This window comes from Emys orbicularis, chromosome 4 (genome assembly GCF_028017835.1).
Source record: "Emys orbicularis isolate rEmyOrb1 chromosome 4, rEmyOrb1.hap1, whole genome shotgun sequence".
Classification (NCBI taxonomy): Eukaryota; Metazoa; Chordata; order Testudines; family Emydidae; genus Emys; species Emys orbicularis.
In genome coordinates this window covers 48,984,959-49,000,219 of record NC_088686.1, presented here as the reverse complement: position 1 = coordinate 49,000,219, position 15,261 = coordinate 48,984,959, and the positions used below count along the sequence as shown (strand labels likewise).

The window sequence follows — 15,261 nt, the reverse complement described above, 5'->3', positions numbered from 1 at the left end:
CATTGACAGGAGTTTTTCCTGTCAGTGTAGGAAAACCAACTTCCTAAATGACATTAGCTATGTTGACAGAAGCACTCTCATCAGCATAGCTGCACCTACTCTGGGGGTTTTGTCAGAATAGCTACGTCGGTCAGGGGAATGGGTTTTTTTCAGACCCCTGACTGACACAGCTATACCAACATAAATTTTAAGCCAGAGACTGGTAATCATGTCTTATTATACCAGGATAAGAGCTCAATCCTGCAACTGGATTCCTGAGAGCAACCCTTAGCATCAATGGGGCTCTGAACAGGCACACGAGTCCACCCAGGACGAACTGATTGCAAGATCAGGGCCTCAACCACTGCCAGAATTTAGGATGAAATCCCAATCATTTTCACTTGTGCATGATGTAAAATTTGAACCCTTATGACCAGTTGATGCGATAACATCATGCATAAAATCTCTGCACCAGCAAACCACCATGCATACGAATTTTGAAGGGGGTGGGGAGGGGAAATGTTTTTATTACCTTGTGGAATCAACTCCTTTACTAAATGTCACCGGAGTAAATTGTTAACTTAATTAGGCACAAGGAATTCCTTATGCCAGCAAACAGGTTTACCTTGCAGTATATGTGCTCTCCTACCTCAGTGTAATGAGCATCCATGCATTTTCAGTTCATTGCAGCTGATTGCTAAGGAGATTCATATACGAGAGTTAATATTTGTATGCAGTATGTTTAATAATAACAGCTAAGGGAAAATTATCTCATTGCATGGAGAAATGCACAGGCGTGGAATGGTGTGGGGTCAGGAAAGTTCACAAGGCAAATCTTGCAGTTTCCAGAAAATTGTGGCTGCATCTGGGGATGCAGAAGGGGTGGGACATGCTGCCATGCAATCCCACAGCCCCTGTAAATCTCACTTTTGTAGCTGTTCAGGCCGACAGCTCTGCTGCTCTGGTTCCACAGGAGCTATGCTGCCAGTTAGCAGGCTATATGCACCTTCACAAAAAAGGTGCATATAAACTCTCTGATGGAGTTTCAGGCATGGATACTTCGGGCTTGTTTATGGTGTAGTTATATCCCAGCATAGCAACATCAGTGCAGGCCTCCACTGCACCACTGTACAGGGCGGCTTGTACTGATGCGACTAATCCTCGCTTGAAACATGGCAATGGAAAAATCAGAAAGTGGCCTAGTGGCCCATGACTGGATTTCAGAAGTCTCACCATCTGCCATCAATGAAAAGTGAGTAATAATACGGCTTTTCAAAAATTGTTGAATTCCAGGCTACAATGGGATAAAATAAACTAATCCTTACATTGTATTTCCTCTGGCCCTGATTCTGCCAACTCTAATGCATGTGCACTCCCACTGAGTTCCCCTCAGGATATAGTGACAACTCTGTTCTTTACAGTATTTAAGTGTTCACCAGTATTTCCCATTCCTGAATGGATTAGCTTGTCATCTATCTTCCTGTCTGTACTAGGATAGAAAAGCATATGGATGGTCTCTGACAAAGGCCACAGGAAAGGTCACAGAGTGGTGAAGTGTTTTACAAACTTCCTTTTCACAGGAAAAGATGAATTGGCAATAGCAATCCTGTGGACTAAGGGCTGGTCCACACTACCCGCCTAATTCGGCGGGTAGAGATCGATCTTGTGGGATCGATTTATCGTGTCTCATCTGGACACGATAGATCGATCCCAGAAGCGCTCCCCCGTCGACTGCGGAACTCCTGCTCGCCGAGAGGAGGAAGCGCTATCGACGAGGGAGCCTGCCTGCGCTGCGTGGACCCGAAGTAAGTACTTTTAGTTTGATATAGGAAACGTCGACTTCAGCTACGCTATTCTCGTAGCTGAAGTTGCGTTTCCTATATCGATCCCCCACCCCAGTGTGGACCAGCCCTAAGAGTCTGACCCAAAGCCACCTGAACACAACAGTGGAAAGATTCCTGACTTGAGTGGACTTTGGATCAGGCTGCAGGTACATTACATTTAGAATCTGATAGTGGTGATGCGTATGCCAAATTTTTAGTCTTGGGCTTTTAGACACTGAGGGTATGTCTACACAGTAGATGTTAATGTCAGCTGTATAGCTGCAGCTCTAGCGCTGGACGAGAGTTCTCCCAGCACTATATTTAAAAACAACAACAAAAACACCACCTCCGTGAGGGAAATAGCTACCAGCGCTGGGAGTGCGGCAGCACTGTCTACACTGCCACTTTACAGCGCTGAAACTTGCGTTGCTCAGGGGTGTGTTTTTTCACACCCCTGAGTGAGGAAAGTTTCAGCGCTGTAAGTGGCAGTGTAGACAAGCCCAAAGTTCCACTATTTAGATGCCTAAATGCAGATTTAAAGGGCATTCGAAGGAACTATGAGTTGTAAAGTATCAGGGGGTAGCCGTGTTAGTCTGTATCTACAAAAACAACAAGGAGTCTGGTGGCACCTTAAAGACTAACAGATTTATTTGGGCATAAGCTTTCGTGGGTAAAAACCTCACTTCTTTGGATGCATGTTAGTCTTTAAGGTGCCACCAGACTCCTTGTTGTTTTTATGAGTTGTAAAGTTACTCAAATGCATAATTGTTTGTAGGATCAGCCCTCTCTCTGTAACATCAAAGTCCTGCTAGGTGGAGCAGGAATCTGAGATACTGTTTGCATACTCATTTCAATGAAGAAGTGTTTAAAAAAAGTCACTGACCAGAATGAGTCAGAACAAAAATAAGATAAATATACCAAAGTTTATATTGTTTTAATGCTTGATTGTCAAGAAAAATATCCTCATTCCAGTGTATAATTAACCTGGCTAACTAATCTTGCTTGATGAACATAGATATAAAGATCAGTTCTGACAGTGATCCAAGGCAACTGCTCTAGGATCTCTGCCAAAGCTGAATTCCTCAGTCTGATATCATAAAATGACTTGTCTGTTGTATTTACAGTTCCAGTGGCTCTGGACTCTGTTGAACACTGGGCATTCTGGCACTCATCCAGAAGAGCAGATTTGAACCTGACCATTATGCCAGAACATGTGCATTTGATTAGGAAAAAAGAAAAATTATGCATAGTTCTTCTGGATGGCAGTATTCATCAGACTTTCCATTGTAAGCTAATTGCAAGGCATGCTGCTGCGCAAGTATCATAAAAATCCTTTGTAACGATTCAAGTATCAGAGGGGTAGCCGTGTTAGTCTGAATCTGTAAAAAGTAACAGAGGGTCCTGTGGCACCTTTAAGACTAACAGAAGTATTGGGAGCATAATGCTCCCAATACTTCTGTTAGTCTTAAAGGTGCCACAGGACCCTCTGTTACTTTTTGTAACGATTATATTTCTACATCCTATGTTCCTCTGCAATTTGATCATCAACCTACTGTTATGCTGCTCCTTAGGTTTGTACCCAGAACCAGAATCTGAGGGGTTTCACTTTGCATTTTAATGTTAAACAAGAAAATTGCTGGGAGATGTGTTTTTTTAATATAAGACACAAACAAAAATTATATTTCCTCCCCCAGAATTACAAGACTATTGATGAAAGCCCTCAACCTGGGCTTCTGAAGATTCATGCATTCCTTAAATCCCTATGACGGGCGGGGAGTGGGGTGGGGGAATTCAGCAGGCATCTCAGCAAGGAATCATTACATTGGAGGCCACGTTTCAGAAGCCACCTTAGGACTCTCGGGCCTCTGCCAGGCAGGGAGCTCTGGAAGCGATCCTCCCAGATTTGCAGCCAGCACCTGCTAGCTGTGGCCACACCACCCAATCTTGGAGATTAAATAAATACTTTCCCATCTGTAGGACAAAGGTAGCATGGGCTCACGTAGGTTGCTGCTGGAGAGGATGAGGGGGCCTAGTTGGACTGACTGAAGTTCTTTTAGTCATTACCTTGAATTCCCCCTTGGATAATGACAAGGATGGAGAGGTTTGGAAGGGGTGGGAAGAGAGACTACTGAGACAGAGACAAAAATGCTAGCAGTTCTCTCCTCTCTGCTATACGCTTCCCAGTGACTGTCACCCTTTATAAAGAATATGACCTGATTCTTAGAAGAGCTCAGCCCTCATTAAGACACCTAAATGAACTGCCCAGATTTTCAAAAGATGTTTCCGTGCACTTTCATTTATCCAGGGGCCTGTCTGGAAGTGGTTGGGTTCTGAGCTCTCTGTATAAAACGTCATTGGGTTTCTTAAATACAATTGAGTTCTTGTGATTATTACTGGTTGCAAAATTTCCTATAGTCAGTGGAACTCACTTGCCTCTGCGAGTTCAGGCCTCCAGAGACAGTCACAGCCTCCAACACCCACACCAAGTAATGGTGGAGTCTCTGATGAAGTGCTTCCCAGTGGGATATGAAAACTTCCACCATAATTGCATGGGTGCAAGGTGCCCAGAGCCCCTGCTTTGTTGGGGTGTATGCAATCTTCTGGCAGAGTGCCAGAAACTGACTGAGGAGCGGTCATGGCCAGATCAGCCAGGTGGTGGTCTGATTCAGTGCCTTGGAGAGCCATTGTTGATGGGACTCTTAAAGTATAGCTGTGGCCCCATAAAGCTGCCATTCCCTGGCAAAACCAGAGGGCAAGGTGGAATCACCACATGCTCTTCACCAACAGATGAGCCAAAGAGCATAGCTGCCCTTGCAGCACAGGGGATGCAGGTTGCATCTCTTTACACTAGCACTGGTTGGTGAATGGAGCTTGGGAGTACACAAAGGAATGTTCCCACAGCACCTGCTCATTGGGAAAGGATATGCCAAACAGATCTATTGCTTTACAGTTTTAAAATGCTCCCTGTACAAAACCGAAACAAAAAAAGCAACGGCCGTAATACATCTTTCATCCATAGATCTCAACCTAAGTTTTAAGTGTAGACCAGGCCCTACAAGTACGTCTACACTCTGCAGATTACACCAGAATAGCTACACTGGCATAGCTGCACCGGCATAGCTGCGGCAGCGCTTTAACGTGGCTTGTGTAGTCGCAGCACAGCGCTGGGACTAAAAAAAACAAACAAACAAACAAACAACCACCTCCATGAGAGGTGTAGCTACCAGCACTGGGAGCCGGGCTCCCAGTGCTGGTGCACTGTCTATCCTGGCACTTTACAGCGCTAAAACTTGCTGCGCTCAGGGGTGTGTTTTTTCACACCCCGAGCAAGAAAGTTGCAGCGCTGTAAAGTGCCAGTGTAGACAAGCCCTAAAAGAACGGGTTGTTCCAAGTGTAAACCAAGAGGGCTTCCATTGGCATAGCTAACTTCATTCATTCCTGCACTGATGGAAGTTATATCAGCATAGCTGGTGTGAAAAATCTGCACCCCGAGAGACATAGCTATGCCAACCTAATCCCTGATGTAGACAATGCTAGGTCACCCACCTCTTGGGGAAATGGCCTACCTATGCTGATGGATGGACTTACACTGCATCTACACTGAAGCGCTACAGGATCTGTGCCATTGAAACAGTTTAAGTGTACACATACTCATAGCCTAAGCAATTCCTTTCCATCAATACTCGAGGCTCATGTTTAATTGAATATGCTATAACTTTACCAATGTAAAGTTTAAGGAATAGATTTCTAAATAATTATCAGTCTTGTGATACTTGTATTCATTTCCACAATCAGAATACTTATCCCATAGCTAAAGGTTTACATGGGGGGGGGGGGGGGGGAGACAACAACAACAAAAAAGCACACAAATTGTTCTGGATGGTTAAACACCTTCTGTGACCCTCCCTTCCTCCCCTCTTCACCCCCATGACTTACCCCACTCCCACAAAATGCCAGTTTTCCTAAAAGAGTAATTATAACATGTCAAACTGAAAAATGCGGGGACTGTTGATAAAAAATAAAAATAAAAATCATGCCTAGGCTACTGAAGGTTTTCAAGCATCCAAAAACTCAAAGCATCTTTTAATAAGGATGCAATATAGTACATAGTCAAAATATATCTAGATTTAAAATAATTATAATTGTTGTCACCAAATTATTGGTGAGTTCACCAAATCTCACAAGACAAAGCCAGATGGGCCTGATTTTAGATGGGAGACTTCCAAGAAACAGGTATGTAGTGCAGGAAGCTGTGATAGTTATTATGGTGATTCAAAAAGGGGAAAAATCTTTCCCTCTGAGTCAACCACGCTATATAGTGCAAGCGGGCACTGTCTTACTGAAGCTGCCATCTTTCAGTGGAGATGTAGAACAATGGCTACTGGTGAACCTCAAAAATTCCACAGCACCTTTTTTTTGAGAATAGGGATGTTAGCCTGCGTGTTCTTGTTAATTTCCTATTGAAATTCTCCCTGCATTTTAAATCAGATACAACATTCCTCCCTTTCAGTCCTGAACTGTTATGTAGTTTTTCTATGCACTGTTTAAAGTCTGCCACCTTCCACCCAAAAATGTTCATGGCTGAAGAGATTTATGTATAGAAATATTTTGGCATCTGTTTGTAAAGTGGGCTGAGTTCTCTGGAGAATACTATATGAAAGTCAGTTATTACTCTTTATGTATAAAGAGTAATAACTACTATGATTCACAAACATTGAGGACTGTGGGAACACCACAGATTGGTTATAAAAATAAAAAATTTCCCACTACTGAAGGTGAGTCCCAGAAGAACTTGCCCCAACCCTACAAGTTACATCCAGTGTGGGTCTCTCTGTGTGCAATTGGGCAAAAATTATGGTGATCCTCCTTCGTGTTTGGCTCTAGCTTCAGCACAAAATCCCCCTTCTTCCCCCTAGTGGCCAAACAATGCAGTGCCTCACTTTCAGCATTGGTAACCGACACGGAGATCGATCACTCATCGCCTCTCTCACAGCAAGCATTCGCGCCCCCCCTCCCCCCACACTTTCAGTTAACTTGGATCTATCTTGTTTAGAGCCCCAAGTCCCCTCTAAATCCAACTCTTCAACTTGATGGGACAATGCTCTAAAACTAAGCAAAAAAAGATGCGTGTTTCAACTATTTTTTGCAGATTTCAAGGTTTTCAAAAAACAAAACCCCAAAGGGAGGTAGCCTTCATGAATTTTTCCCAATGAGCATTCCCTGCTGAGAAACCTTAACACTCCTATCCACGTATATCCCCTTTAATTTAGTTTAAGATAATGCCAAGAGAAATTACTGGGAATTTTTTAAATTTTTTCACGGCATACCCACACATTGGAGGATCGTAAGCAACTAATACCTAACCATCTCCTTCCTTCCCCATCCATCTCCTTTCCCCAATACCTTGGGGAAAACCCTGACTGGGATAACTTTGAATATCTACCTGTCCTAAACTTTGAGCTCTTCCTTGATGTTTTAAGAATCTTACAACTTCATGTCATCAATCCTCCAATATACCTACCACAGAAAGAGATGCTAAAAGAAATATTAAAAAAAAAAAATCGAGTAGAAGTTGTATAACTTAGATAATTTGCAGGCAATAGGCAAGGAAGTTTTCAACAATTAATAATAACTATGTGTATTGTAATTCCATACAGGATCACTGCCATAGTGAAACAGACTGAAGAGAAACCAAGTTAGCGCACTCTGAATTAACTAAACTGCATACATGCTGTTGAAACTCTACTGGGAATTGGGACTTGAAATGGCAGTTTATGCCTTCCTTTTCACAGACAGAACTATACCTCCTTGTTCTTAACACTAAAGCACTAGATCTTTCTTTTCATGCTTCACACCTATAATGGCGATACTAATGGTTCAATCAATCATAATATCCCCTCTTTAGTTATGAAACAGTGGATACGTGACCACTGAATTGAAACTAGTTGGAGTGAAACACTTCATCCATCTGATAGTATTAAACAGCCAAATAAATCAAACATATATTTGAACAGCCTACGTGCACAAGTAAATGTAAATCACCCCCTCCCCGCCTCCAGATAGCTTTCCCTATCTACCTCAAAACGCCTCTGAAAGTTAGAGACAAAAAGGGATGGGTTAAAAAGAGCCCATATTAGAGTACTCTAGTCTGTTGTGATCAATTAGTCAGTGTTCAAGTGCACTTTGCCATCCCTTCCAGTTGTGTTTAGCACTATAAGAAAGGCATTGGTGGATAGAGTTGTAAGCAAATAAAGCTTCTCCTTTGGGTCAAATAGCAGAAAACATTCATGCTGGGACCCAGGCTCTGGTCTCTCTTCACTTGACAATTAGATTAAATGATTGCTAAGTAAATTTGTTTATTTACTCAACTGTGGCCTCTACTGGTACATACGTGCATAAATTAGGGATTAAATTTATTACATTTTATACATAACGAGCCGCCAAGCGCCTGCCTAGCAATCAACATTAATACTACAGTGACCAAGCAGACTCTCCTAGGAGAAGTAAGAGGAGAGAAATCTGACAAGATAAGTCAATGTATGCCGTGTACTTACAAACTTTCTTGTTTAACATACATATTCATTCCTCCCTTTTACAACTAAACTTGAAAATGCTTCTATAGCTTGGTCAGTTCTGTATTACGTCTCTGGTGTACAGGATGGATCCGTATCAAGCATGACAGAACTGTTTATAAACAACTTACTGTACTTGCAGATCTGGCAGCTAATGCACACATTGTGCTCCAAAGGGCAAATCTACAGCGTTAACTACTTGTTGCTTAAATTGGTGGGTAGGAAGAAAAATCTGGGAGCAGTAACATCTACAGTTCGGGAGTTTAGAAGGATAAGGTGCTATTGCCGGGAGTTTATAACTCAGTGGTAAAACTAGAACACGCAAATACTAAACTAAACATTTAGGAGCAACCACAAAGCCAGTGTCAATTACAAATCCAAGTAGTGATTTAACCACTCTCTTACCTTGGACCTTTCCTTGACATAGTACTTGCCCAGTCTACTTCCACAATACATCACCAGTCTGTCTATCAACGACAAGAGAAAGTTGATGGCCTCACATCCTTCCTCAGTGCCTCCGATCCACTTTATCTGGTCTCCTCTCAAATGTCTTTTGGAGATGCCATTGCTGCGGCCGGCTAGTTGACCGTCCTGCAGCTCCCCGTTATAGTGCATCTGTTTCACTCGCTCCAACACACAGTCCCCTACTACCTCGCCCAGGAAATTGTCCAAGTAGCAGAAGCCGATGTCATGCAAACAGGGAACAATATAGTTGAGAGCTATTTTCTCTAGATCTAATCTCATTATAGGTCCCAGAGGCATCTTGATTAGGTCTTTCCCCCCCCAGAGTTAAGTCAAATATGCACCAAACCGGTGCTTAGTAAAGCTGGAGATGAACAATCGCGCTAGTAACTTGAGTCAACCAGCACGTACAACTTTTTAATTTACGAAGCAAACGAGTGCAAGGTTCGTAACGAAGACAGCGTGGGAAAGTTTAGCTGCAGCAACGTCTCTCAGTGGAGATTTCCAGTTCCACCCAGCCTTTGGGTTACTAGACTAGATAATTAAATGCACAGTGAGTGCACTTACTACCCCGAACTGACTCCTCCCGCCTACCAGCCGCACCTTTGCCGACACAAAAGTGCTTAACCAGAAGGCTGCTGATTCTGGAGTTCTTTATCTGGTTGTATGTGATCCACGTGTGTGAACTCCCCCTTAGCGGCTGTAATCACTCCCACTTTTTTGGAGCTGATGAGTCCTGCAAAGTGCAAACTCCTTTCGATTTATTTACCAAAGCAGCAGATGGCCCCTTTCTGATTAATACGTCTGCTACGTGCAGAATGTGTTCTTACTCAGCAGCGATCAGCACGTGGGTGGAGCCCTGTCCCAGGGACACGCTCTCCCCTTCCCCACTCCAACCCGATTCAGGACTTACCTAGCCAATCAGTTGGCCGAGTGGGCGTGGCCTCCCTCCGAACGACCAACCCCCAATGAGTTACACTGAATTCAGCCCTTCAAAGGCTCCACAGTTGGAATCGAATGACGGGGGCGGGGGGATTTCCACGAGTCTAAAGGAGGTGTGTTTTGTGGTTTAGCAGGCCCCACCCCCACCGGGGCGTGGTCTCCGCCATTGAGGAATTCTCCCTCAACATGTACGCAGCTACTACAGTCACATACTACAAGGCAATGTAAACAAATGGTGCTGAAAGATTAAGTGCTAATCGACCTGCTCGTGGCAATTATCTTAACTCAATAATACAGGCTGGGAGAAGAGTTTGCAAGGATTTATAATGTTTTTCCGGGAGGGGGGAGACGCCCCTCAACCCACACACCTTTACACACACACACACACTACCAGTAGGTGTTTTAAAGTTAGTTTAAAAAACAAACGTGCCCTAAGTCTTATTTATCTGGAGACAGACTCCCTCATTCCCGAATCAGTTTTTAAAAGTAGCTCCTTGTGATAAACGCTCTTATATGGTTCAATGAGATGTTTAAAACTAAAGATCTCATTCTTTTCTTGCTTTAAACTGTCCGTCATTTAAATTGTCCCCCGAAATAATAGAAATGCCAGTTTCAATATCGGAACAACCTAGTACATTTTTGGGGGGTAGGAAAATTTAATGGAAGTTAAAAGTTTGTTTAAGAACCTCCTCTCTACTTTCCCCAATTTACCCTTGGTTTATTTTGTGTTGTGGCATGAAGTGCATGGGATTCTGACAGTTTCTGGAAGTAACAGCATGTGATAAATTCAATCTGATACGTAGAGCTTTAATTTTCACTTTTAAGAAACAACCCAGCAATGTTGTAGCTACTGTAACCACTTCATTGTAAGCTTTTCACATCCCCTCCAGTTATCAACTATACCACCATATGTGTTACCTGAAAGTATTTAATCCCTACTTGTTTATAAATTGTATTCTAATGAAAAGTAATTAGTTTATGAGGCGGGACAAATAAAGACTCGTTTAACAAAGTCCATTACTACTCAGCGTGCCTAGGATTTGCTAAAAATCTTACTGTAATGTTGTGTGCATTTAACGCAGACTAGAAACTGGGGGGTGGGGGTACCCTAAAACAAGTCATTGTCACTGCAGTTACTAACCTTATGTCTTCCTCTAATTTTGTAATTCCCAAGTTTCCCATCTGCGTACATGATGAGTTTATCCATTCTGGACAGAAGATAGCCTATATTTTCACATCCTTGTTCATTGCCCTCCACCCACAATATCTTGTCCCCGCGAATAGCCTTAGTGCTGCCTGATTTCTGACTTGCCAGCTCTCCATCCTGGAATTTGTCACTCAGGTGCAGAGCTTTGACTTCTTGCAAGACTTTGTCTCCAATTTTGTGTCCCAGGAAATTGTCTACTATGCACAAGCCGTAGGAGTTCATGCAGGGCACTATGTACTGTACCACTAGTCTCTGGCCACTTCTGTGTTCTTTAGGAGGAGCTCTCTTACGGGAGGTTAGATTCAGAGTGCGCGCTCTGGCACTGGACTCCCCTGCTTTCACTGGGCAAGTGCCTCCTCCTGTGCATCTCGACGGATCAACTTGCTGCGCCTCACTCCTGCCCGGGGCATTCTCGCTGCTCTCGGGGTTATCTGCATTGATCAAAATCGTTTTCATGCTGGCTACCGATTCGCAACTGCTATTGCCTATTGGCGGCTCGGCTCCCCAGCTCGTTGCCATTTGCGGTCCTCCCCGTCCCCATGCATTGCTCACATGCTGCTGCTAGCCCTTGAGCCGTGCGAGGGAATGGGAAATGCCATGTTCCACCAACAGGATGCTACAGAGGACAAGCCGCCGGGCGGGAGCGTGCACACGTACCGGCGGGAGCGCGCAGGCTCATCCGCCTCCTCCTCCTCCCTGCCGTGCCGCCGCCTCCATCCCTGGGGGACAGGGGCTGGGAACATGCCAGTTCCAGCGAAGCGCACGAAGGCTGAACGTGCAGAACGCAGCAGGAGCCCCCCGCCTGCAAGGTGCGTGTCCTCCCAGCTGAACGACACCAGTGATTGCCCAGGGGACAAGCTGGGTGCGGTTCATTTTTGGCCCTAAACTCCCAAATTAGACCATCAAAAACACACGGGGGAAACAATCCAGAGACCTCAATGCAGCTTTAAGTAGGAGGACTGCACAAACCTGGATCTAGTTACTGGAGCTTGCTGGGTCCCAGCAAAATGTTGGCCATAAAGCCCCACATTTTAGTACCTTAGAAAAGTCTAGCCTCTCCTGCACCAAAAAATTCTAGAATCTGGCACAGGACTGCCGCAACCCCCTCCCCCAATCCGCACCTGGCTCCAGAGGGATCCTGCCAATTTTTGGCACCAACTGTCCAAATAGTTAATAACCATAGCTGCCTCAGGCTCCACCAAGAATATCCTGCTCCCATGCATGCTGGAACATGACAGGTGCAAAACCCCAGATTCAACACCTAGATCCAGTCATATCCTCGTAATTTTTGCCTCTGAATCCCTAAATTCCCTATTCGCTGAAAAAAAATCTGATGCAGGCTGGTCCATCAGGAGTGGAAGAACCTGTATCATGCCAGTTTATAATCTACATAGAGAAAAAATGCAGCGGCTCCTATACATCAAAAATTCTGCAAAATGGTGCAGCAGCACAATAAAAATATGTATCTGTTAGGTAAAAAGCAAGTCCTTACTCACCTCTCCAGCACCCGAGTTCGTGCGGAGTTGGTATGGGGCTCACAATCTGCTGCATGCTGCTGCTAGCCCTTGAGCCGTGCGAGGGAATGGGAAATGCCATGTTCCACCAACAGGATGCTACAGAGGACAAGCCGCCGGGCGGGATCAACGGGCTTACACTATCCTTAGCTTAAAAAGCTTCGGAGTAAGTGTGGCAAATTTATTAGGGGTGAGCATCAATATTTATACACAGAAGTAAACAAAGTGATTAACAGATCATAATGGTCATGCATAATCAATCAAGATTCTACAGGATAAAACAGGTTAAAATGTAAACTTAAAAAGACTCAGGCCTGGTCTACACTACGAGTTTAGGTCGACTTTAGCCGCGTTAAATCGAATTAAGCCTGGACACGTTTACACGACGAAGCCCTTTCTTTCAACTTAAAGGGCCCTTTAAACCGGTTTCTTTACACCACCTCCGACGAGGGGATTAGCGATAAAATCGGCCTTAGGGGGTCGGAATTGGGTTAGTGTGGACGGAATTCGACGTTATTGGCCTCCAGGAGCTATCCCACAGTGCTTCATTGTGACCGCTCTGGACAGCACTCTCAACTCAGATGCACTGGCCAGGTAGACAGGAAAAGCCCCGCGAACGTTTGAATTTCATTTCCTGTTTGCCCAGCGTGGAGAGCACAGGTGACCATGCAGAGCTCATCAGCACAGGTAACCGTGATGGAGTCCCAGGATCGCAAAAGAGCTCCAGCCTGGACCAAACGGGAGGTACGGGATCTGCTCGCCATCTGGGGAGATGAATCAGTGCTGGCCGAACTCCGAAGCAGTAAAAGAAATGGCAAAATATTAGAAAAGGTCTCCAAGGCCATGAAGGACAGAGGCCATAACAGGGACGCACAGCAGTGCCGCGTGAAAATTAAGGAGCTAAGGCAAGCCTACCACAAAGCCAGAGAAGCAAACGGAAGGTCCGGGGCTGAGCCGCAAACATGCCGCTTCTACGCGGAGCTGCATGCCATTCTAGGGGGTGCAGCCACCACTACCCCAACCGTGTGCTATGAGTCCCTCACTGGAGAAAGACACAGGGAAGCGGGTTCGGCGGACGAGGAAGATGAGGATGGAGAGAACATAGATAGCTCACAGCAGCAAGGAAGCGGAGAAACCGGTTTCCCCAACAGCCAGGATATGTTTATCACCCTGGACCTGGAACCAGTAACCCCCGAACTCACCCAAGACCCTGTGGGCACACAGGGGACCTCTGGTGAGTGTACCTTTGTAAATATTACACATGGTTTAAAAGCAAGCGTGTTTAATGATTAATGATTAATTTGCCCTGGCAATCGCGGCCAGTACAGCTACTGGAAAAGTCTGTTAACGTGTATGGGGATGGAGCGGAAATCCTCCAGGGACATCTCCAGAAAGCTCTCCTTCATGTACTCCCGAAGCCTTTGCAAAAGGTTTCTGGGGAGGGCTGCCTTATCCCGTCCGCCATGGTAGGACACTTTACCACGCCAGGCCAGTAGCACGTAGTCTGGAATCATTGCATAACAAAGCATGGCAGCGTATGGTCCCGGTGTTTGCTGGCATGCAAACAACATCCATTCCTTATCGCTCTTTGTTATCCTCAGGAGAGTGATATCATTCACGGTCACCTGGTTGAAATGGGGCGATTTTATTAAGGGGACATTCAGAGGTGCCCCTTCCTGCTCTGCTGAACAGAAATATTCCCCGCTGTTAACCACGCGGTGGGGGGGAGGGGTGAAGTGACCATCCCAGAGAATTGGGTGTGTGGGGGAGGGGAGTTAGTTGGGTTTGTGCTGCATGTTAACCCTGAAACCGCAGCCCCTCCTTTTACATTGCAAACCCATTTTAAATGGCCAACCCAACGGGTGCTTGGTATGGTTAATGAGAGCAGTATAGTTTTAAACCATCCCCACTTGTTAACAAGGTTAAAAAAGCCAAAAGACTGTGTCTTACCATGGCTGCCTGCAAGCTGAAATCTGTGGCCTGGCACTGCGTGAGTGATCTCTCACACCAAACCTGCAGGCTCTCAATATAAGAGGAAAAATGCGACCTTGTAACGAAAGCACACGTGCTGTGTGATGTGAACAGCAAAATCTAACGTGAAAGAGTGTACCCATTGTTCTCTAAAATGTATCTTTTTTAACCACCTCTCCCTTCTCCTCCACCAGCTGCAAATGTTTCTCCTTCACAGAGGCTAGTGAATATTCGAAAACGGAAGCGAAGGACGCGTGACGAAATGTTCACTGAACTACAGACTGCCTCCCACGCTGACAGAGCACAGCAGAATGCGTGGAGGCAGTCAATGACTGATTTTAGAAAAGCCCAATATGAGCGAGAGGAGAGGTGGCGGGCTGAATCGCGGGCTGAAGAGCAGAGGTTGCGTGCTGAATCGCGGGCTGAAGAGGAGAAGTGGCGTCAGCTTGTAAACAGAAAGCAAGAGTCGATGCTCCGGCTGCTGGAGGATCAAACTGATATGCTCCTGCGTATGGTTGAGCTGCAGGAAAGGCAGCAGGAGCAGAGACCGCCGCTACAGCCCCTCTGTAACCAACAGCCCTCTACCCAAGTCCCATTGCCTCCTCACCCAGACGCCCAAGAACACGGTGGGGGGGCCTCCGGCCACCCAGTCACTCCAGCCTAGATGATTTCCAGAGCAATAAGTTTTAAAGTTTTAAAGTGCAGTGTGTCCTTTTGCTTCCCTCCTCCCCCACCCATCCCGGGCTACCTTGGCAATTATCCCCCTAGTTGTGTGCTGAATTAATAAAGAA

At 45.3% G+C, this 15,261-nt stretch overlaps 1 protein-coding gene across 1 annotated transcript in view; it reads right to left on the bottom strand.

Annotated features, from left to right (window-relative positions):
- EGLN3 (egl-9 family hypoxia inducible factor 3) overlaps positions 1-9,136 on the bottom strand; it is a 31,724-nt gene extending 22,588 nt beyond the window's left edge. Inside the window, exon 1 of the mRNA XM_065403766.1 lies at positions 8,780-9,136. Coding sequence (XP_065259838.1) covers positions 8,780-9,136 — 357 coding nt within the window. The remainder of the gene's footprint in view (positions 1-8,779) is intronic.
- Between the last annotated feature and the right edge of the window lie 6,125 nt (positions 9,137-15,261).